The 24,999-nt window shown below is 40.4% G+C and overlaps 1 protein-coding gene and 1 pseudogene across 3 annotated transcripts in view; one reads left to right on the top strand and one right to left on the bottom strand.

Annotated features, from left to right (window-relative positions):
- Nucleotides 1-23,410, bottom strand: part of DNAJC2 (DnaJ heat shock protein family (Hsp40) member C2) — a 36,778-nt gene extending 13,368 nt beyond the window's left edge. For 2 of the 3 annotated variants that reach the window (XM_012456465.2, XM_012456459.3), the window contains exons 1-10: nucleotides 23,143-23,410; nucleotides 20,883-21,073; nucleotides 17,235-17,310; nucleotides 9,499-9,597; nucleotides 8,394-8,535; nucleotides 5,838-5,918; nucleotides 4,942-5,007; nucleotides 4,073-4,164; nucleotides 3,873-3,994; nucleotides 2,373-2,522 (exon numbers count right to left, since the gene is read on the bottom strand). In XM_012456465.2, coding sequence (XP_012311888.1) covers nucleotides 2,373-2,522; nucleotides 3,873-3,994; nucleotides 4,073-4,164; nucleotides 4,942-5,007; nucleotides 5,838-5,918; nucleotides 8,394-8,535; nucleotides 9,499-9,597; nucleotides 17,235-17,310; nucleotides 20,883-21,073; nucleotides 23,143-23,206 — 1,083 coding nt within the window. In that variant the 5' untranslated portion in view covers nucleotides 23,207-23,410. Of the gene's footprint in view, nucleotides 1-2,372; nucleotides 2,523-3,872; nucleotides 3,995-4,072; nucleotides 4,165-4,941; nucleotides 5,008-5,837; nucleotides 5,919-8,393; nucleotides 8,536-9,177; nucleotides 9,225-9,498; nucleotides 9,598-17,234; nucleotides 17,311-20,882; nucleotides 21,074-23,142 lie in introns of all 3 variants that reach the window. The other variant, XM_064374739.1, reaches the window with a different exon arrangement.
- Nucleotides 23,411-24,258: 848 nt separating this feature from the next.
- Nucleotides 24,259-24,372, top strand: LOC135274576 (U2 spliceosomal RNA; annotated as a pseudogene).
- The last annotated feature ends 627 nt before the right edge of the window (nucleotides 24,373-24,999 follow it).

The raw sequence follows: 24,999 nt of genomic DNA, 5'->3' as shown, positions 1-24,999 counted from the left end.
AACTTCTAAAAATCTAAGATAAAAATTAATTTTGCACCATGAGGAAGCAACAAGCTAAAACCAAACTATGGTGCCTTCTCAGAAAAATCATCTGGCTTCTCCAACAAATCAGTGGCAATGGTGTGAGGTGGGGAGAAGTGATACAGGAGGCCTGTTACAAATTAGAGGATCTTAAGAACAACCAGGAGACACAATAACCGAAGCCTTTGTATTAACCTTATTTGGGTCCTAATTTGCATATGCCAACTATAAAAAGATACTGCTGAGGCCAGGTGCAGTGACTCACACCTGTAATCCTAACGCTTTGGGAGGCCGAGGCGGGTGGATCACAAGGTCAGGAATTTGAGACCAACTGGCCAATATGGTGAAACCCTGTCTCTACTAAAAATACAAAAATTGGCTGGGCATGGTGGTGGGCACCTGTAGTCCCAGATACTTGGGAGGCTAAGGCCAGAGAAGCACTTGAACCTGGGAGGTAGAGGCTGCAGTGAGCGGAGATCTCGCCACTGCACTCCAGCCTGGCAACAGAGCGAGACTCCGTTTCCCCCACTAAAAAAAAAAAAAAAAGACACTGCTGAGATAACTGATCTGAATATAGACACAGTTTCAGAATATTAAGGAACTTTTTTTTGGTTTGATAATGGTAAGATTATTATGTTTAGAAAAAAACTATTAGGGTTGAAAAGCTGAAATATGCACACGTGAAATTTAGAAAAGGTTAAAAACATTTATGTTTAGTTGTATTTGTCTGTTTTTCCCAGACGGGGTCTCACTCTATCGTCCAGGCTAGAGTGAAGTGGTGTGATCTTGGCTCACTGCAATTTCCGTCTCCTGGGTTCAAGCAATTCTCCTGCCTCAGCCTCCCAAGTAGCTGGGATTACAGGCACATGCCACTGTGCCTGGCTAATTTTTGTATTTTTAGTAAAGATGGGGTTTCACCATGTTGGCCAGGCTGGTCTCGAACACCAGTGATCTGCCCACCTCAGCCTCCCAAAATGCTGGGATTACAGGCGTGCACCACCACACCCCTGACCTTGTTTAGTTACATTTATGCTTGGCTAGGTGCAGTGGCTCATGCCTATAATCCTAGCACTATGGGAGTCTGAGATGGGCGGATCACCAGAGGCCAGGAGTTTGAGACCATCCTGGACAACATGACAAAATCCTGTCTCTACTAGAAATACAAAAATTATCTAGGTGTGGTAGTGTGCGCCTGTAATACCAGCTACTTGGCTGGCTGAGGCATCAGAATGGCTTGAACCGGGGAGGTGGAGGTTGCAGTGAGCTGTGATGGCACCACTGTACTCCAGCCTGAGTGACAGAGTAAGACCCTGTCTCAACAACAATGAAAACTTAATCAAAATTTTTTTTGGCCAGGCACAGGTGGCTCATGACTGTAATCCCAGCACTTTGGGAGGCCGAGGTGGGCAGATCACAAGGTCAGGGGTTTGAAACCAGCCTGGCCAACATAGTGAAACCCCATCTCTACTAAAAATATAAAAAATTAGCCGGGGCCGGGCACGGTGGCTCAAGCCTGTAATCCCAGCACTTTGGGAGGCTGAGGCGGGTGGATCACGAGGTCAAGAGATCCAGACCATCCTGGTCAACATGGTGAAACCCCGTCTCTACTAATAAAAAAATTAGCTGGGCATGGTGGCGCGTGCCTGTAATCCCAGCTACTCAGAAGGCTGAGGCAGGAGAATTGCCTGAACCCAGGAGGCGGAGGTTGCAGTGAGCCGAGATCGTGCCATTGCACTCCAGCCTGGGTAACAAGAGCGAATCGGACGAAACTCTGTCTCAAAAAAAAAAAAAAAAAATTACCAGGCATGATGGTGGACTCCTGTAATCCTAGCTACTTGGGAGGCTGAGGCAGGAGACTCACTTGAACTCGGGAGGCAAAGGTTGTGCAGTGAGCCGAGATTGCATCACTGCACTCCAGCCCGGGCAACACGAGACTCTGTCTCGAAAAAAATTTTTTGTAAATAAATATTTTGGCCAAGTGTGGTGGCTCATGCCTGTAGTCCCAGCACTTTGGGAGGCCGAGGCAGGCAGATCACTTGAGGTCAGGAGTATGAGATCAGCCTGGCCAACATGGCAAAACCCTGTCTGTACTAAAAACACAGGCATGGTGGCATACGACTCTAATACCAGTTACTTGGGCGGCTGAGGTGGGAGAATCGCTGGAACCTGGGAGACGGAGGCTGCAGTGAGCCAAGATCTTGCCACTGTGCACAGCACGCCAGACTGGGCAACAGAGCAAGACTCCATCTTAAAATATATATATGTGTATATATATATATATATATTTTTTTTTTTTGGCTTAATCAGCAACTTGATTTGCTTGTGCCTAGTGTTTGTTCAGTCTGACATACCTTGCATGAGTTTCGAAGTTTTTGCCTTTCCTTTTTAATGGCTTTTTTCTGGATATCTTTTTCCTTCTTTGCCAACAATGCTTGCTGTCTAACTTCTTCATCTTCTTTCTCCTTAGCTAACCGAGCAGCTTCTAATTCAGCTTGTCTTTGCTTTAAAAATAGGGAATAAAATCATTTTAATAGTTAAGTAAAATTCCTAAATGCTTTATAATTTTAAGAATTTAAACTTTCAATAAATTGTATTAAGAAAAAAGGCAACATAAACTTATTGAAAACTGAAGAATGAACTGGGAAAGGTAGCAGGTAAAGATCTATAAACATTTATTAGAAAATGTAAAACAGATATATTACAAATAAGCATAACATCAAAGGAACTTATATGACAACATTATTTTTTTTGCTCAAAAACTTGCTGGTAAGGAAGATCTCTCTTGATTATACCAACTTGCCATGATTCATTCACAGTTAGCACCCAGTTCTCTGCTTTCAAATTATAGTCTCTTTTTTTTTTTTTTGGAGACAGAGTTTCGCTCTTTTTGCCCAGGCTGGAGTGCAATGGCACCATCTCAGCTCACCGAAACCTCCGCCTCCCACGTCCGAGTGATTCTCCTCCCTCAGCTTCCCTAGTAGCTGGGATTACAGGCGTATGCCATTATGCCCAGTTAATTGTTTTGTACTTTTAGTAGAGATGGGGTTTCTCCAAGTTGGTCAGGCTGGTCTTGAACTCCCAACCTTAGGTAATCCTCCCACCTTGGCCTCCCAAAATGCTGGGATTACAGGCATCAGCCACTGCGCCCGGTCCAAATTATAGTCTTTTAAAAAAACAGATATGAGGGCCAGGCGGGATGGCTCACATCTGTAATCCCAGTACTTCGGGAGGCCGAGGTGGGCGGATCACCTGAGGTCAGGAGTTTGAAACCAGCCTGACCAACTTGGAGAAACCCTGTCTCTCCTAAAAATACAAAATTATCCGGGTATGGTACTGCATGCCTGTAATCCCAGCTATTCAGGAGCCTCAGGCAGGAGAATCACTTGAACCCACGAGGCGGAGGTTGTGGTGAGATGAGAACGTGCCATTGCACTCCAGCCTAGACAACAAGAGTAAAACTATTCCGGGTGCAGTGGCTCACGCCTGTAATCTCAGCACTTTGGAAGGCTGAGGCAGGCAGATAACCTGAGGTCAGGAGTTCCAGACCAGTCTGACCAACATGGAGAAACCCTGTCTCTACTAAAAATACAAAATTAGCTGGCCATGGTGGCGCATGCCTGTAATCCTAGCTACTTGGGAGGCTGAAGCGGGAGAATTACTTGAACCTGGGAGGCAGAGGTTGTAGTGAGCCGAGATTGCACCATTGCACTCCAGCCTGGACAACAAGAGTGAAACTCCATCTCAGGGAAAAAAAAAAAAAAAGAACGAAACCCTGTCTCAAAAACAAAAAAATGAGAAGATTAACCATTTCATAAACATTTAAAGTCCAGCTTCATCAAATGTCGTCTTACTTTTTCTTTAGCTTCTTGCTCCTTCCGTTTAGCTTCTGCTTTTGCTTTCTTTTCTGCTTCTTTCTTGGCTTTTTCTTCTTCTTTGAACTTTTTTATTCTTGGATCACAGCTATATGCATTGTCTACCAGAAGAAAAAGTTTAATCTCATTTTGAATTTCTAACATTTAGGGGACTTAAAAAAAAAATCAATTATACTTACCAACTAATGTTCTTATTCTATTCATTTCTTCTTTTTTCCTTTGTGCTCTTGTTGCTCTGTTCTGCTTTTCAATCCATCTCCTCTCATCACGACTATAAAATAGAAAATATTGGAAACAAACTGCTGCTTACAGATGTTATGACTGGAAAATATAATATTTTATAAAATATTTATATGTAAATAACATTCTAGAAGGTTAAAATGCTGTGTCATTACTAACTTTAAACAATCATTTTTTTTTTTTTTTGAGACAGAGTTTTCCTCTTGTCCCCCAGGCTATAATACAGTGGCACAATCTCAGCTCACTGCAACCGTCACCTCCCGGGTTCAAGAGATTCTCCTGCCTCAGCCTCTGGAGTAGCTAAAATTACAGGTGCCTGCCACCATGCCTGGCTAATTTTTGTATTTTAGTAGAGACAGGGTTTTGCCATGTCAGCCAGGTTGTCTTGAACTTCTGACCTCAGGTGATCTGCCCATTTCAGCCTCCCAAAGTGCTGGGATTACAGGAATGAGCCAGCTTGCCTGGCCTAAACAGTGCTTCTATTTAATATTAATTTTGGTTATTTTTTGGACATTCATGTCTAAAGCGTTTCTGTACACATACAGGAAAAAGTTAATAAAACCTAGATTAAGCAACTAGAAGAAAAAGATTTTGCTGAATTCAGCTATCTGACATTAAATTCCTTGGCAACTTAAGAATATCCTAACCAATTATTAATCTGGGCCCACTGAGGTTAATTTGTGAGAAAGGACTAAAAGATGTACAAGAGAAAATATGAAAGAAAATCTATGTGGCATTATTTTTACACCATCACAAATATTAGAGAACCAAATAAATACCTTCCTTTATTAATGATTTACATACATACCATTCTGCTTTTTCTTTTTCTTCTTCATCTAAATAAGAAAATTCTCTCCAGGAATCAAAATTATACCTAATATAGACAGAAATAATATACAACCAAGACAGAACAAATGGAAAAAAAAAATCCTTTTAATCCAGGTGGATGAATTTGTTTTAATGAATATCTTTCCCAACCTTCTAGTATTGAACTAACACTAAGCTCAAGTCTTTCTCTTTTTTTAATGACTTTGTATTTGGTATGAAAATCTAAAATACACTCATCATTCCATAATCAAAACCACATTTCCCTGCTATCTCTTCTTTATTAGGTTTTTGGCTTGACCAAGACCTATTTTTAGGTTTTCCTTGCCTTCAATGTTGCTACTCTGTTAAGTCTGAAGTAACCCTCATAGTGGTTATGGTCATCTTATCTCCAGTCTGTATCCTCTAAAGGTAAAAGCAATTACAACTGACAACTAAATCTTATTTTTGTTCTATGTGTTTTTGTTTTGTATTTAGCAGACATTTGCTGAGAAACTGTAGCACACATAAAATGGCCACTATTGTGCTTATTAAAAATTAGTCAATTATTTACACAGACAAATAGCACTGTTTCCTTCCTCATGAACTAAGTACTATTAGTAGGAAGATAACTAAATCAAAATGTACTTATTTTTATTCAAATGACTCCCCAATTTTCATTTTTTATGGCTATCATGTGCTTGATAGCTAGGTATCTCATTAATAGAAAATAGTCTGAAAATCTTAAAAGCCTAAATGTCACATAGGCAACAGAATGCTTTTGTTCAGTGAAGGCTCTGCAATTAGCCCATCTCAATTAATTTATAAACAAGCAAGTACGTACTGAATATTTTTCCTTTTAAAAAATGACAGCATCATACAAGCAGTATATTCACTTACCAGAAAGAATAAAATGCATCTACATCTTCAAATGATGAATTCATATCACCAAGTTTTGGAACATTTTTTTTATTTGACCATCTGAAATATCAAAGGAAATATTCTTAAAATTCTTGAAAAATTCTGTACAAAAGTTCAACAAACAACTTAGTTTATTAAAAACAAGTTTTTACTTATCCCTTTGACTTCCCTTCCCTACAAACTCAACAACTTGAAGATGGAGCTCGAAGGTCAGCAGTGGGGCATGAAACAATGCAGGTATGCGAAAAGTGAGGCCAAAGACAGGGGTGAGGAGAGAAACAACAGAACAGTCTTCTAATCACAGGTTACCTTCAGTTTTATTTTAAAAAATGCCATAGCAGGTACTAGGCAGGCTAGGAAAAATGGCAGCCAGCCCCTTTTGCCAAGCTCCTGTCCCTAAATAGGCAGCACTGCAACAACCTATAGGCCTAGCCCTTTAAAAATCTTAATATTCACAGAGGGAACGAATTTCCACCCATCACCACCACCACCTTCCCCTTAGAGCCAGATTTACTGGTTCCGTACTTCATTGATTACCCCTGAAAAGGATCCTCAGGCTGCTACTGATCCATGTTTTCTACTCTGTAAAATCATTACACAGAAAAATATACTATTCCTTTTTACCACCTAAGCACTGTTATAAAACAAATGTGGCCGGGTGCAGTGGCTCATGCCTGTAATCCCAGCACTTTGGGAGCCTGAGGCCAGTGGATCACCTGAGGTCAGCAATTTGAGACCAGCCTGGCCAGTACGGTAAAATGCCATCTCTACTAAAAATACACAAATTAACCGGGTGTGGTGGTGGATGCCTGTAATCCCAGCTACCCAGGAGGCTGAGGCAAGAGAACTACTTTAACCTGGGAGGGAGAGGTTGCAGTTAGCCGAGATTGCGCCACTGCACTCCAGCCTGGGCAACAAAGCAAGACTCTGTCTCAAAAAAGAAAGAAAGAAAAAAACCCAAAAAAACAAAAAATGTGAAATGCATTGGAGAAAGGGTGGAGGAAACACTCGGCAGCACCAAACTGCTAATCAAAGTGGTTCTCAAATTTGGCTGCACAGTAGAATCACCTGGGAGCATTAACAATCCCTACAGGAATTCACACCAATAAATCAGAATCTTTCCAGGTGGAATTCAGGCAACAGGAGTTTTCCCAACTCTCCAGGTAATTCCAATGTGCAGCCAAGATATGCTTTAGGCCGGGTGCGGTGGCTCACTCCTGTAATCCAAGCACTTTGGAGGCCAAGGTGAGCAGATAACCTGAGGTCGGGAGTTCAAGACCAGCCTGACCAACATGGTGAAACCCCCATCTTTATTAAAAAAAAAAAAAAAAAAAAAGATGCGCTTTAAGGGAACCTGCCAATGCAGATAGAAAAAAGATGTAAAATAATATTGGTACATGCTATTTTAATACAAACTAATGAAATAAAATTATGTATGCTTTCATTGTAAATATAAATAATGTTTTGTCAAAGAAGCATTATGATAATTAGATGATCAAAGAACAAAGTCCTTTCTCAACTGATAATGGTCTAAGAGAGTAGTATACCCATTGATAAAGAGGAAACCAAAGAATGGAAAATTATTGTCACCTTAGTGTAAGAATCACACTACATAAAGTCAGATACTGTTATTTCTCTCAAATTAAAAATTTTTTTTCTTTGAGATGGAGTCTGGCTCTGTTGCCCAGGCTGGAGTGCAACAGTGTGACCTCAGCTCACTGCAACCTCCACCCTGTGGGTTCAAGCGATTCTCCTGTCTCAGCATCCCGAGTAGCTGGGATCACAGGCACGCACCACCATGCCCAGCTAATTTTTTTTTTCTTCTTCTGTTTTTTTGTTTTTGAGACAGAGTCTCACTTTATCGCCCAGGCTGGAGTGCAGTGGCACGAACTGGGCTCACTGCAACCTCTTCCGCCCAGGTTCAAGCAATTCTCCTGCCTCAGCCTCCTGAGTTGCTGGGATTACAGGCGCCAGCCACCCTGCCCAGCTAATTTTTGTATTTTTAGTAGAGACGGGCTTTCATTATCTTGGCCAGGCTGGTCGTGAACTCTTCACCTCATGATCCACCCGCCTCGGCCTCCCAAAATGCTGGGATTACAGGCGTGAGCCACCGTGCCCAGCCTGATTTTTGTATTTTTAGTAGAGACGGGGTTTCATCATGTTGGCCAGGCTGATCTCAAACTCCTGACTTCAGGTGATCCGCCTGCCTCAACCTCCAAAGTGCCCTGATTACAGGTGTGAGCCATCACACACAGTTCAAGTAAATTTAAAAGAGAAACCTCCAATAAGTTGCACAGAAATTTCACTATGAAAATGTAGAACTTCTGTTTAGAAAGCAATATAAATGAGAACAATAAGTTCACCAGATGGGCTCAATATTGCAGAGAAGGAGGAGGAGGAGGACGAGGAGGAGGAAGAGACAGCGGAAATAGTCTGCAAATGAAACTATTACCAGAGGAAAAAAAACAGAAACCTGGAAGACTACAAGAAACAAGCCAACAGGGCACTATGATCAAAAGGGATGCCTGAACTCACCTGGAATTCCTTTCAAACACTGGGGAAAACACTTCGAAGAAATTATCCTTTGCTTCACTTTTAGAAGGAACTGAGTTATCAAAAGTAGGATCTACACTGTTAAATGCTCGTCTTTTCACTGGATCAGATAACATTTCATAAGCTGAGAAAAAAATTGTTAAGATCACATCACCATAACTTTACCTAATGTTTTCCTGCAAGAAAACAAGTATCTCCCTCCTTAAAAAGTAAAAGTCATTAATTTTTATATTTGAAAATTTTGTTTGGACAGTGGGAAGGATTAATTTAGGTAACAACAGCTTTAGCACTACTGGATATAACTGGACTTAACTCCTTCTTTATTTTTCTGGTAGACAAGTGACAAAACAATAAATCACCCACCCCTCAACAGAACAGATGACTCTGGGGAAAAAGAAGTAGCTTGAAAGTTAATTGTTAGATCCCAAGGTTGTAAAAGATCGAAGGATCTTAGGCTTCTGGAGCACTGTGTAAGAGAACTGGCAAAGAGTAAATTTGAAAGTTGTGCATATAACTTTAAAAATTAGCATCAAAATGTAAAAATCACATTTAAGGAAACATTTAGAAATGGCGGTAACCTACATTAATTTGCTTAGTCATGTCTATGTAAATAGCAATAAGTAACTGTAGGGTCTGTACTAGGATATAATCAACTTCTTGACTTAAACTAGGCTAGCAAAACATCTGAGGAACAGTTTAGTCCCATAAAGCATCTGAAATGAAAAAAAAAAATCTTAGTATTCTCATCATTAAAAAGAACACTTACATGAATTAACTGTAGGATGAGCTTCTGATAAGAATCACCTGGGAATCCTGTTAAAATGCAGATTTTAATCAGTAGGTTTGGGGCAGGGCCTGAGACTGCATTTCTAATAAGCTGCCAGGTGTTGCTGATGCTGCTGGCTGGGGAAACCTCACTGTGTGTAGTGAGGCTCCGGGGTGATGATTACAAATAACTTTATATAACTGAAATGTTTTAAAATGTCAAAGGACAGTTGAATGAACTACAGTATAGGTAAGAAACCCAATCCCAGCAATTAATAAATAATTATTATTAGAAATTCCTGACTCTAAAACATTTTCTTACCTTTAGTTATACAAGTGAAGTAGTCATTATCTCCTTCTTTTATTGGTTCACCAGCTGCTTTCCGTTTGTCTGGGTGATGTTTTAAAACCATTGCTTTATCTACAAAAACCAGTCAGATTTAAATAATTTGTCACTTTAAGCACCAAAACTAAAAGATGAGCTGCATATAGACCATTTCTAAAATCATAAGGCTAATTTTAGAATCTTTTTTCCCCACAGTAAAATACATGCTTATTAAATGTGAAAATTATAGAGAAACCGAAATAATTATTTTTTGAGACAGTTTTGGTTTTACTGCCTAGGCTGGAGTGCAATGGCGCAATCTTGGCTCACTGCAAACTCCACCTCCCGGGTTCAAGAAACTCTCCTGCCTTAGCCTCCCCAGTAGCGGGGATTACAGCCACCCGCCACCACACCCAGCTAATTTTTTGTATTTTTAGTAGAGATGGGGTTTCACTATGTTGGCCAGGCTAGTCTAGAACTCTTGACCTCAGGCGATTCACCCATCTCGGCCTCCCAAAGTGCTGGGATTACAGGTGTGAGCCACAATGCCCGGCTTTAAATAATTATTTTAAGAATTAGCCAGTGTCCCTACCCAATGACAATGACTGTTAACATTTTGGTGTATTTTTGTTTTCTTAAGCATATGCTTTAAAAAAATTCAAGTGTAGGCTGGGCATGGTGGCTCAAGCTTGCAATCCCACCATTTTGGAAGTCCGAGCTGGGAGGATCACTTGAGGCCAGGAGTTCAAGACTAGCCTGGCCAATATAGAGAAACCAGGTTTCTACTAAAAATACAAAAACTAGCTGGGCATGGTGCTGCATGCCTGTGGTCCCAGCTACTTGGGTGGCTCAGACACAAGAATTACTTGAACCTAGGAGGAAGAGGTCACAGTGAGACGAGATGGCGGCACTCAACTCCAGCCTGGGTGACAAAGTGAGAATCTGTATCAAAAAAGAAGACGAAGAAGAAAAAAAAACTCTTCAGGTGTAATTGTATGTACTAATTTATATTCTGCTTTTTTCAGCTTCACATTATAACATTTGCATTTTCCAATGGGCCATTTCCAATACTGCATTATTATAAATAATGCCAATTTGAATCATTTTAAATTGAATCATTTTAAATATATGTATTTTCCCTTATTTAGGATTCTTTCATCTTAATAGAAATGGAACAAATTCTTTTCCAAAAGGCTATTTCACACTCCTATGTGAACATCCTTTCACCACAGCCTCAGCCAGAGTTAGGTCACATTATTTAAAATTTGTGATTATCAACGGTGCTGAACAATTTTTTTGTTTCTTTCATCCTTTAACTTAAAGAGGAGGGGCTGTCTCAGTTTTTCTTATGACTCTGTGTCACTTTACAATAAATAATGGCTAGCAGTTAACATCTACGGAGCAGTTGACATGTGCCAGGCCTGTTTACCAGTTAATCTTCTCCATGACCCTATGAGGAAAGTATTATTATTGTCTCCATTTTATAGATGAGGAAGGAAAATGAGACACAAAGACGTTACGTAGCCATTACCACTGCAACTTGCTCAAATTTCCAGCCAAGTCGGGCTCTAATCCAGACAGCCTGACTTCTCAGCCTGTGTTTGTATGCTGCCTCTCCTAATTTCATTATGTTTACTGCTAATTTCTTCCCAACTGTTGTGTTTACACTTATGTTTTTAAAAAACCATTTAGTCATTTTTATTCAGATTTACTTATCATTTCTTTTGTAATTTCTTCTAGTATTTACAATACTTCTAGTTTCATTAACATTTCCTATGGTTAGATTGAAAAAAATTTTAGGTCTTTTTGCAATCTTAATATAGTCAAGAAAGTATCTAAACTTGTCATTTTTCAAAATCTTACTGTCATGTAATAATCCTTCCCTTTTCCACTGGTCTGTGATACCACCGTTATAATAGTAAATTTTACAAGGGCTTTTTTTGGTTACTAATTCTTGCCCTGGGGTCATCTTTAAAATGACCATAGCTTTCTAATATATTTGATGGTTAACCTCCAAAAACTGTATAATTTTTGCTTACTTTTCTTGCATCCAGTCACTTAAATCTCTTCTACTTTTCCAGGCAGATTCTATATTATCTACAAATAATGTATTTGTTTCCTTCTTTCCAATAGTTGTCTCTTATTTAATAACTTAACTCACTGACCTAAACTCCCAAAATAGAATAAAAAGTAAAAAGCAGGTTGTTTCAACCCTGGATTTTAGGTAATAGCATTAATGCCACATAGCTAAAAGTATGCTAGCTGTAGGCCTGAAATAGTTATCAAAGTAGGAAATTAACTACATTTCTTTTCAAAATTCTTACGAAAAAGGAATGGGTGTTAAATTGTATTCTATGTGCTTTCACTATCTACTTAGAAAATCACATAGATTGAGTATTATCTAAGCTATAAATAGTTTTGCTATACTAAAATACTTCCTAAGTTGGATTCCTGAGAGAAACTCTATGTATTCATGAACACTATTATTATTTTAGTGTACTGTTAAATTGTATTTGTCATTTTTTTTTTTTTTCTTTTTTTTGAGACAAGGTCTCACTCTGTCACCCAAGCTGGAGCACAGTGGCATGATCTCGGCTCACTGCAGCCTCAATCTCCCAGGCTCAGGTGATCTTTGACCTCAGCCTCCCAAGTGGCTGGGATTACAAGTGTGCTCTACCATGTCTTGCTAATTTTTTGTAGAGACGGGGTTTTGCCATGTTGGCCAGGCTAGTCTCGAACTCCCCGGCTCAAGCGATCCTTCCACCTTGGCCTCCCAAAATGTGGGAGTTACAGGCCTGCGGCCACCACGCCTAGCCACTATTTTCTCATGATAAAAGCATTTGTACACACTTACGGGGTACATGTGATATTTTGTTCATAATACACGAACAAAATTCATATATATTTTTTGAGACAGAATCTCACTCTGTCGTCCAGGCTGGAGTGTAGTGGCGCAATCTCAGCTCACAACAACCTCAGCTTCCTGGGTTCAAGCAATTCTCCTGTCTCAGCCTCCAGAGTAGCTGGGATTATAGGCACTAGCTACCACACCCAGCTAATTTTTGTATTTTTAGTAGAGATGGGGTTTCGCCAGGTTGGCTAGGGATAGTCTCGAATTCCTGACCTCAAGTGATCCGTCTGCCTTGGCATCCCAAAGTGCTGGGATTACAGGCGTAAGCCACTGTACCCAGCCTCATTTTGTACATAATTCATGGTACACGCATAAACCATGTAATGATCAAATCAGGGTATTTGGGTATCCATCAACCTGAGTATTTATTATTTCTATGTGTTGGGAACATTTCAAGTTATGTCTTCTAGCTATTTTGGAATATACAATACATTGTTGTTAACTATAGTCACACTACTCTGCTACAGAACACTGGGGATTATTCCTTCTAACTGTATGTTTGTATTCATTGACCAACCTCTCTTCATCCCTCTCTCCCCAACACCCTTCCCAGCATCTGGTATCTATCATCCTATCTACTATCTCCGTGAGATCTACTTTTTAAACTCCCATTGTTCTCATGAGTGAGAACATGCAATATTTGCCTCTCTGTGCCTAGCTTATTTCACTCAACATAATGACCTCCAGTTCTAGCTGTGTTACTGCAGACATAATTTCATTCTTTTTTATGGCTGAGTGGTATCCCATTGTGTACAAATACATTTTCTTTATCCATTAGTCTGTTGATGGACACTTAGGTTGATTCCTTATCTTTGTAATTACAAATAGTGCTGCAATAAAAACATGGGAGTGCAGGTACCTCTTTGACATACGGTTTTCTTTTCCTTTGGATAAATATCCAGTAGAGGGACTGCTGTGCTATATGGTAATTTTATTTTTAATTTTTGGTAATTATCTCCATACTGTTTTCCATAGTGTCCATACTAATTTACATGCCTACCAACAGTGTATAAAAATTCCCTTTTCTTGAATTTGCTATTAACATTTTAACTGTTTTTTTCCATTATGTTAATAGGAATTGTCTGTAGGTTTTTTGTTTTTTTTTTGACGAGATGGAGTTTCGCTCTTGTTGCCCAAGCTAGAGTGCAATGGTGTGATCTCACTGCAACCTCCGCCTCCCGAGTTCAAGCGATCCTCCTGTCTCAGCCTCCCTAGTAGCTGGGATTACAGGCATCCGCCATCACGCCCAGCTAATTTTTTGTATTTTTAGTAGAGACAGGGTTTCACTATGTTGGCAAGGCTGGCCTTGAATTCCTGACCTCAGGCGATCAGTGCTGGGATTACATTACAAGCACCAGCCACTAAGCCTGGCTCTCTAGGTTTTTTCTGAGCTCTGTTTGCTAGGTTTTACACACTCATTAAACTTTACAACTTAACAAAATGAATTATTCCAAAAGTTTAAGATTAACTGCTTCTCCAATTAAAGAAAATAAATCAAGTTTATATTCAGCATTAGAAGTTTGAATTCTTTAACACTTGAAACAATTCACCTGAAAAATTATCTGGGCCTAAAAATTATTTTTAGGAGGCAATTCTTTGGTAACTTTAATGTTTTTCATCCTTTGCTTCTTTTTTGTGGGGTGAGACATGGTCTAACTATTGCCCGAGTGCAGCGGTGTAATCATGACTCGCTGCAGTCCTGACCTCCTGGGCTCAAGCGATCCTGCTATCTCAGCCTCTGGAGCAGCTGAGACCACAGGCATGCACCACTATGCCCAGCTAATTTTTGTATTGTTTGTAGAGATGGGGTTTTACCACATTGCTCAAGCTGATCTTGAATGACAGAGCTCAAGCAATCCAGCCGCCTCAGCCTCCCAAAGTGCTGGGATCACAGACATGAGCCACCATGACTAGCTTGTTGCGTATTTCACTATTTTGAGTACCCCGTATCTAAATGTTTGGGACCAGAAGCGTTTGCGATTTCAATTTTTTTTAGATTTTGTAATATCTGTGTTATACTTAATAGGTGAGCATCCATTCCAAATCTGAAAATCTAAAATTCTCCAGGGAGCATTTCCTTTGAAGTGTCATAATGACACTCAAAATTTGGAGCATTTTGGATTTTGGATTAGTGATGCTCAACTTGTATTTGTTTATTCTTCTTTTAAAATCCATTTTGGGATACTGTTTTATTTATTTTCTTCCTACATCTTCCTCTGTGCTATTCTTCTAAACCTCTGAATTGGATTTCTACCTTATTTTTTCCCTCTTTCTAAAAAACTAACATGATAGATTAAGGCAATGAACTTATTTAACGTACAACTCTAGTTACCAGTCTTTAAGTTTTGATAAAGCAGTAATCTTACTTTTGTGGAAAAAAAAGAAGTCTATTAGCATAATTTTTATTTCTGTGTAGGCTCAAAAGAATATATTTAATTTCCCAAGTGATTGGGTTTTTTTGGTTTAATCTAACTGATTCAACTGAGATAAAATTTACATAAAATAAATGCTCAGATTTTAAGCATTCATTAAGTTCAATGAGTTTTGACAATTGTATACACTCATGTAACTACTACCCAAAAGAAAATATAGGCCATTTCCATCACCCGAAAAGTTCCCTTATACCCCTTTCCACTGGGCTCTCATCCTCTACCAACTGAGGCAACCACTTTCTGATGCCTGTCACCACGGATTACTTTTGTATGTTCTTGAACCAAGTAGATGTAACTTACAGAATTGTGTGTGTCTGGCTTCTTTCACTCATGGTCTGAGATTCATCCATGTTTTTCTCTGTATTGGCAATTTGTTCTTTTAAAAATTGCTGATTAGTATTCCACTGTACCAAAATATATAGCAGTTTGCTTATCTGTTTCCCTGTTATTAAACATTTGGGTGGTTTCCAGTTTCTGGACATTGTGAGTAGGCTGTTATCAACATTTTTGCAGAAATCTTTCAGCTAGGTGCGGTGGCTCATGCCTGTAATCCCAGCACTTTGGGAGGCCAAGGAGTTAGGTGGATCACTTGAGCTCAGGAGTTCCAGACCAACCTGGCCAACAAGGTGAAACCCAGTCTCTACAAAAAATACAAAAACTAGCCAGGTATGGTGGCAAGTGCCTGTAATCCCAGCTACTTGGGAGGCTGAGGCAGGAGAATTGCTTGAACCCTGGAGATGGAGGTCACAGTGAGCCAAGATCTCGCCACTGCATTCCACCCTGGACAACAGATCCCCTTTAAAAAAAAAAAAAAAAGTATCTTAAAAAAAGAGAGTGACAAGGTCTATGTTGTCCAGGTTGGTCTGGAACTCTTGAGCTCAAGTGATCCTCCGGCCTGAGTCTCCCACAATGATAGGAATATAGGCATGAATCACCATGCTTGGCCAACAGAAATCTTTTCATGGGCATGTTAAAATTAGTTATTTCAACATATACTGCAAGGGTTCAGAAACTCTGACAAATATTTTTGGGTTTTGAGACGGAGTTTCCCTTTGTGGCCCAGGCTGGAGTGCAACGGTGTGATCTCAGCTCACTGCAGCCTCCACCTCTGGGTTCAAATGATTCTCATGCTTCAGCCTCCTATGTAGCTGGGACTATAAACATGCGCCTCCATGCCTGCCTAATTTTTGTATTTCCAGTAGAGATGGGCTTTTGCCATGTTGGCCAGGCTGGTCTTGAACTCCTGATCCCATGTGATCCACCCGCCTCAGCCTCCCAAAGTGCTGGGATTACAGGCGAGAGGCACTGAGCCCAGCCAACGCTCTTTGAATAGTAAAACTGCAAACATCTGTACATGGCAGATGGATTTTTCTGGCATTTATGTATACTGGAATAACCATTGACATGCAGTAACATATGCTTTGTCTAAAATCATGCCAGCCTTTAAAGAAATCCAATAATAGGTTTAAAATAATCTGATAAATTCCTTCACTCTGTTAAAAATATTTCCTGTGATTTTCCTAAATGTAAGCAGTAATGGGGATGATTTTGAGCTCATCTGTTATACTAAGTATTGGCTAATTTTTTAGCATAGGCATTCTTGTTCAGTCATCTTCTTCCAAGTATAATACTTCCTCTTCTGGACAGGCCCTGATTCCCTACTCCTTTTCTATGTGGCCACAATCTTACCTCCTCTGACCTCAATATCCATTCTCTAGAGTGGAGGACAGAACATTCTCCTAAGGTAAGACAGAAAATTATCACCTTCACCTCTTACCTCTTTCACTAAACTTTAATCAGTTGAACTAATCATGTGTATAAGAAATTATGTCCACAGGATTGTAAAGGAGAGGACATTTAGGAGCACTGAGGGATGGTGTTTTATAAGGCATAAGAAGACTGGGATCCAACATTCCCCATCCCATGCAAATTTTAACCTCAATGAAAACAACAATGAAACATCAGATAACTTTTCTTGGACAGAAGAGAGGATGACATCTACAAGGTGTGACTTGAGATTACAAAATAACATTGAAAAACCTAAGTAAAAAGGCAGTTTCCACTAAGTACAACTGCCTATACTTCTAAAGAGAGGTGAAGTATTATTTTTTAAAAGCTTGCCATTGGGAGAATATTCTATATCCACACACACACACACACCCATCCTAATTTCCTATCCCTAATGGGAAAGCCCATATGTAAAACGGATTGCTTTCTTCTGATTCTGAAGGCAGAGGAGACCATGATGGTTTTTTTTGCTTGTTATGACAATATAACACATGGTGTTAAATGTAGTTATGGCTGTAGACTATGATACTGTGTATCTTTTAGAAAGCATAGCATGTTCCTATACCAGATATTTGATTATTTCCAAGGGACTAAGTACTTACGAGCTGCTTTGATCTGTCTCTGTGTAGCCTTGTATCTCACATGGCCAAGTCCAAGAACTGCATAATGATCTTGGTTCTGATAAAAACAAAAAAGGGAGTCAAGTTTGAGATGGAGCCAATATATTCCATCCCTGTGTTCTGGTACTTTAATACAGCATTTCCCAAAGTGACATTTCATCAGGAGTCCAGTAAGAGGTTCCGCATAAAACAGGTTCTATGGTCACATAAAGTTGAGAAATGTGCATTAGGTCGGGTGCCATGGTTCATGCCTGTAATCCAGTGAGGGAAGGAGTTCTCTTTCCAGGCCCACAAGGGGGCATAGTTTTAAGGGCAAGAACTTCCCAGTGCCATGTCCCCCTCCCATGCCTCTCCATCTGGGAGATTTAACGGTCTCTGTTTTAATTTTCACGGGAGCAGGAAGAATCAAGTCAATCACTCCAGCGGAAGTTCTAAGGAACTCCTTTCATTAGCCAGGGTTCTTGGAGAAGGTGGGGGTTCCTCTCAGGTTAAAAGTCCTCTTCTTCCACACCCCTTTGGCCTCCACGTTTGGATCCCCTTCCACACACACTCTCTCTCTTGTGGAAGCTTTCTTTCCTTTTTCTCTTTCTCTACCTAAATAAATCAGTTTCTGCAAACACTTTGGGGTCTGGCATTTACTTTAGGAGTGCACTGCGCCATGGTCTCCTCTCTTTTTTGAGAGAGCGAGGGACCAAGAACCTTGGAGAAACGTCCTGTCAGGGGAGCTCAGGGCTCCACTGAACCTCAACACCAGCACTTTGGGAGGCCCAGGTGGAGAATTGCTTAGCCCAGAAGTTTCATACCAGCCTGGGCAACAAAGCAAGACCCCTGTCTCCACAGAAAAATTTAAAAAAATTAGCTGGGTGTGGTGGTGTGCACTGGTAGTTCCAGCTACTCAGGAGGCTAAAGAGGAGGACTGCTTGAGTCCGGTAAGTAGAGGCTGCAGTGAGCCGTGATCATGCCACTGCTCTCCAGGATAGGCGACAAAGCAAGACCCTGTCTTTAAAAAAAAAGAGATAAATGTGGACTATTTATATAGCCTCCTTGAAGAAGCCTAAGAAAGGCTCTGAGAAGTCCTATAATTAGATTTAAAAAATAAACAGAAACCTGTAAAACCCAGATTTTTCCAAACTTACATGACTAAAGATCCCTTTTTTCTCTTAGCACCTACTGATACCTATTGCCATCCTATGGTACTTATGGCTCCATGTTCTTGATTATTCACTTATTCTGTCACTGGAATATAAGTTATGTAGAAGCAGTGATACTGTCTTCTTCTTTACAGTATCCTCAGCACCTAGAACAGCGTCTAACATGGTGTTTGATCCATATTTCATCAATGAAAATAAATTGAACAAGTGAATGAACCCTGCTACTTTGCTGTGATACAATCTACTTCTTTCTAGACCAAAGACCTTTTCCCTCTTGTAGATCTCAACATTCTCCACTCGTCTTCTCCCGACTCTGCCTTCTCCTCAAGTTACTATCTCCTCTCACTTTCTTTACTACTCAGCTTTGAAAGAGTATTTTACACTTCGGCTCTACTTGATCACTTCCTAATCACTTCTCATCCACTGCGATCTCCTGCCTTCTTGATCATTTTACTCAAACTGCTTTCAATGAGGACACCGAAACTTTTAGTTTGCCAAATCCAGTGGTTTTTAAAATAAATTTTCAAGTTATGTGATTGACCTCTTTCTGAAGCAGTAACACAGGTGAGTCTTTTTCCCTCTTTTGTTTTTTCTTTGAGACAGTTTCACTCTTGTTGCCCAGGCTGGAGTGCAATGGTGCCATCTTGGCTCACTGCAACCTCTACCTCCTGTGTTCAAGCCATTCTCCTGCCTCAGCCTCCCGAGTAGCTGGGATTACAGGCATATGCCTCTGAGCCTGGCTAATTTTGTATTTTTAGTAGAGAGGGGGTTTCACCATGTTGGTCAGGCTGATCGGCCCGCCTCGGCCTCCCAGAGTACTGAGATTATGGATGTGAGCCACCATGCCCGACGTCTTTTCCCCTCTTGAGTCTTGCTCCTCCTTTAGTTTCTGGAAAGGTATGGTGTCTGATGTTTAGGAAGTCTTTTTTCAAATAACAAAGTGTCTTTTTCTTTGTTTTCTTTCTATTTCTGTCACCCTTCTCAGTATCTTTTGCTGTTTTTCCTCCTCTTCCTATCCCATAATATCCATGCTCCTCAATGTTCAGTCTTTTTCTTTTAAAATGGATCAGGTGGTGAGAGAATCAGCTAACACTTTCAGAGCACTTATTTACTTTTCTCAGTGCTTTATACATATACCTTAGCTCATTCAGTCCTCTAAACAACCAATGACATAGGAACTCTTATTATCCATTATTTGTTTGGCATTTATCATGCGGCAAGTACTAAGTTACGTGCTTTATACGCATCATTTTATTAATCCTCAAGATAATCTTTTGAACTGTTAACAATGTCACTGCAGCAACAAGGGAAATGAGGTACACAGGTGTCTGGAAACCTTCCCAAGGTCCCAGTGCACCAAATGGCAGAACCAGATTTGAATTCAGGTACTCCAATTCCACAGCAGACACATTTAACTATTACACGAGTACCTATTAAAGCATTATCTATTTGTCTATACTTGTGTCCCTTGGTGATGTCATTCAATTCCTCATAGCAACCACCACTATGTACCAATGACTTTGAAAAGTCTTTAGCTCTAACTCTTTTAAGAGTCACAGACCAATTTCTAACTATCTACTACACAGCTTCACCACTACGGTACCAAAACCTCAGTTTTCACATAGCCAAACCTGGACACAAACAGCACTTCCCGCCAGCATTCTTATCCTGCATCCCAGCATTGGTTACTGACTTCACACTCTAGCAGGTCACTCAAGCCACAGTGCCGGGGAGGACTTCTGAATACTTCTGTTCTCTTGTGCCACACAGCCAACGCCAAAGCCTGTCAATTCTACCTCCAAAAAAGGCAAATCTGACCCCTCTTCCTCAAAACCTAGCCACATAGTAAGTTCAAGGATTCAGTCACAGGCCTGCCTTAGTGCACTAGCCCTGTAATAATAAATTATTCACTTCCCCTCCACTTTCTTCCCCGCTTTCAAGCAATTTTCTGTACTGCCAAGGGAATTACTTTTCTAAAATTAGCTAAGAAACTTTTGATGGCTTCTTGCTGTCCCAAAAATAAATTTTAATTCCTTTCTTAGCATAGTATAAAAAGGACACAGCAGAGTTTGGTCTAGAGCCCTTTTAAGGCCTCATTTCTCACCATCATACCGCATGTACCCTATCCTACTCATCAATCCCTAAAGAGGCACTACATATTCTTTTACTCCTTTGTGTATCTATTCCTTCTGCCCAGAACACCTTTCTCACTTCTCTGCTTCACTAGTTACCACCCGTCCTTTTAAGACCAGTACAAACATTATCTTTTCTGTGAACTCTTCCTGGATTTCTCCAGCAGAGATAGTATCTCATGGCCAGTGCTAACTCACTCAAGGCTTAGTAATGAACAGATGCTAAATTATAGTTATCTTACTGAATCATCTTAAAAGGTTTTTTTTTTTTTAATGGAAAACTCATAAGAAAATTGCCTATGTCTAACAAAGCTTCTGATTGAACAAAATACTCAGATATTAAATACCTTCCAGTCTTTGGGATCAAGTGTTTTCAGCATGGGAAACTCTTCCAACTGCAATTCTTCATCTTCTGATTCCTCGGATAACTCTTTCTTATCCTCCAGTTCCTGAAAAGAGGCAGAAGCATTTCTGTTTCTCCTCTTAACAAAAGCTTCAAACCATCTTCCCACAGGTTCAACTCGACAGAGTGTAGAGGCTGTGATTGAAAGTGTTAAAAGAGGCTTCAGTGTATTGCATGGAATAAATCTGTTTCAAGGCAATAAATTTTTTCAGGAAATAAGGTCAAAACAGTGACACCACCAGAATATTCTTTTAAAACCACCAACTAAGAAAATCATTGCAGTCATCCAGTTTACATGTGGGTTAGCAAGAAATTATCCTTTCCTAGTATTTACAGAGTATTTAATCAACCTCTTCCAGTTACCTGACAAAATAAAACTCAGCAATGTCAACAATAAATCAGTACTTTTCTGGGGATATGAGGGAAAGGTGACAAACATGAAGAAGTGTTGCAAACTGCTTGACTTTTAGACGAATCATTTTAATAAAACAATAAATAGTGATAAATTGTCACCAAGAGCTAGCCTCACCAAAAAGTAAGAAATCTAAAAACAACTCAAACTATCTTTTTTCTTTTCTTTTTTTGAGATGGAGTTTTGCTCTTGTTGCCAAGGCTGGAGTCCAATGGTGTGATCTCGGCTCACTGCAACCTCCACCTCCCGGGTTCCAGCAATTCCTCTGCCTCAGCCTCCTAAGTTACTGGGATTACAGGCCCCCACCACCATGTCCAGCTAATTTTTTACATTGTTAGTAGAGATAGGGTTTCGCCATGTTGGCTTGGCTGGTCTTGAACTCCTGACCTCAGGTGATCCACCCACCTTGGCCTCCCAAAGTGCTGGGATTACAGGTGTGAGCCATGGCACCCAGCCAACTCAAACTATCCTAATTATCAAAATCTTGATATAGCTCTTAAAAATTTTAAGGATTCACTAATTTGTTCTGAAAGCAATTTTCCAAGCAGCAAATGGGGATTTACTAATGCAGTCGAACAAGCTCTCAGTCTGAAACCAGACACTCTGGACAGTGGCTGTGACCTGTAAAATGGGAGCAATACCCATCTCATTCAGTTCCTAGGAAGATTGAATGAGATGATAAAACTCTCTGAAATCACAAACTCATAGTAAAAGTATCATCTATTCCTGGGAAGTGGGGGTAAATCACTGTACATTGTATATCAGCAATTCAAAAAAGAAAAATCCCTGAACAACTTAATTTTAATTTCATATTCCGTAAGAAAGCAAAAAGTTGTAATCTATCTAGTAATGAATAACTCAGATGGAAGTTTTCCCTAGGACTTAATAGTCACAGTTTAAAAAGACAACTGACTTTTTATGTTTTAGTTGGTTTGCGTAATTAAGATTTCCTCCACCTTACACAGGAGAGAATTAAAACACTCAGTAAAAAAGGTACCACCTGTGTAGTATGGGTGTGTGGCTTTTAGAACATTGCCTTTTAGGCCTTTTCCTCTAGTTGTAAGCGGCACGGAGACACACAAATGCAACACCTGCTATGCGTTAAAATCACATTTAACAGACGCCTATGTGACTGGCTATGGGAATTACTGTAGATCACTGGAACTGAAAACTCTTAAGTTTACAATACTCATGACTCTCCTGGGCCATAAATCTAAAACCTACAGTAGCAGGACAAGTTTCACTTGTAATAACCGCCTTTCAAAGTCTACGCGGATCTTTTCAGCAACACAGGTGAGGATCTTTTAACGCTGAGTATGAGGAGCGGTGTTTGAGTTGTGACATTTAAAAAATAAAGCCGGAGCAAACGTAGAGAGGGAGAAAAGTGTTTAAAGAGACCGCCAGCAGCAAAGCTTTGTACGACCCCAGGCACGCGGGATGCTAGCTGCGCCTAGTCTTGTCTTTCAGCCGTAGGCAAGAAGATGCTTACAACAATCTTTCTAGGATACTGGGGGGCTCGGTCCCGAACTGCTCAGTCCAATCCATGAGTCAGCAGCGGCGAGAGGAGGAAGCAATGGTAGGAGCAAAAGGAAGGCACCCCTCACCCTCCTTCCTTCCAATCTGGGATAGGATTATTTTGAAACACTGAGCAGAAAGGCACTCGTCACGGCCCCACACGACCCCAGAGCTAGTCGCCAGGGTAAAGGGTAGAGAGAGCCCAGGGTTGCAGAGGCGGAGGACTGAGACAGGGGCGGCTAAGGTGGGAAGGAACTGGGGTTGGGTGGGCACTTACCAGAGGTCAGAGCGTGGGTGATGGCGGTGCCCTGGCCGTCCGCGGCGCTTGGCAGGAGCAGCATGATGGCGCCGGGCCTAGCCTGGTGGGCGCAGCCGGTAACGTCCCGGGCGGAGGGCGCTTAGGGTCCCCTCCAGCTCTACCTCTCAGTCCGAGCCTCGCGCCTTGGCTCCACGACGCCTAGGAACCGGCGCATGGAGACGACCAACAAGCACTTCCGGGATGGAGCTTTCGCGGTGCGGCCGCCAATCTCACACCCTCCCACCCCCGCTAACGTGTGCGGCAACTTGGTTTCACACTGACTCAGATCCGGCTGGACACCAAGTAGCACGAGACAATGGTTCCTAGGCGCATCCGTTTTCCTGTAAAAAGGGTTATTTTCCACGTCCTGGTGCAATACATAGAACATAACCTTTAAAAGCAGCTCTTTTTATATTATCTTTAAGTTCTTACTGCTTTACATATTAATCTGAAACTAATCAGTGATTTTCCCAGGAGCTCTACGCTTTTAAGTAAAAACTGAAAATACCAGTGTGAACCAGTATCGACTAGTATATACACCTGAGGAGAATTATGTACGTATATTTGTGATACATTTGCGCTTAACTTGATGATGATAATAGCAGCGAATATTTGTTATGCTATTACAATCTCGAAACCCCTCTCTACTGTTAGATTCTAGTCCAAGGCCAGCAATATTTTTACCCTGTTTTAGTGGAATGAAGTTTTTTACATTTTCAGGATATTCAGGATATACATTTTTACATTTCAGGATATTCCCAGTTACAGGATTCTGGGACTTAATTGTTTATTGCATAATAAAATCAATTGTATTCCTACTATATGCTTCCTTCTAAGACTGCTGTTCAAAGCAAAAACTAGCAAAAGATAACCAGTGGGTAAAGGCTCACCCCCAACAGGAGCATCTGAAACATGTTCAAAAAAATAAACTTGATGTGCCACTCTTTAGCAAGGACCACCTCAAATTAGTAAATTATCCTCTAATTTACTACTTTCATTATATTTTCATAATTAAACAAGTTTATATATATATATAAACTTTATATATATATATATATATATATATATATATATATATATATATATACACGTTTTATCGCTTCTCGGCCTTTTGGCTAAGATCAAGTGTAGTATATATGTTTTGTAGAGACGGGGGTCTCCCTATGTTGCCCAAGGTGGTCTTGAACTCCTGGCCTCAAGGGATCCTCCTGCCTCAGTCTTCCAATGCTCTGGGATTACAGGCGTGAGTCACCAAGCCCTGCCAGGGTGTTTTGCTTTTTAAAAAATTGTGCTAAAATACGCATAACATGAAATGTACCATCTTCACCATTTTTAAGTGTACAGTAATGTTAAGTCCATTCACGATTGTGCAACTACCCTACAGAACTATTTTTATATTACAAAACTGAAACTATACCCATTGAACAACTCTCCACTGGAAACTATCCTTGTACTTTGTCTTTAGAAATTTGACAACTCCAGGTACTTCATATATGTGGAATCATATCGTATTTCTTTTTTGTGAATGGCTTATTCCCTTAGCATAATGTCCTCAAGGTTTATCTGTGTTGTAGCTCATATTAGAATTTCATTTCTTTTTAAGGCTGAATATTTGTGTGTGTGTGTGTGTGTGCATGCGCGCGCACACACACATTGCATATATCAAATTTTGTTTATACATTCATATGTAGATGAGGGTTGCTTACACCTTTTGGTTATCGTGACTAATGCTGCTTGTGAACATGGATGCACAAATATCTCTTTGAGATCCTCTTTTCAGTTATTTCAGATACATACCCAGAAATCGAATTGCTAAATGGCATGGTAACTCTAATT

This window comes from Aotus nancymaae, unplaced genomic scaffold, assembly GCF_030222135.1.
Source record: "Aotus nancymaae isolate 86718 unplaced genomic scaffold, 86718_ANA_hifiasm-v0.15.2.pri h1tg000002l, whole genome shotgun sequence".
Taxonomy (NCBI): domain Eukaryota; kingdom Metazoa; phylum Chordata; class Mammalia; order Primates; family Aotidae; genus Aotus; species Aotus nancymaae.
Note: the sequence above shows the minus strand (reverse complement) of the source record. Positions and strands in the feature narration are given on the sequence as shown.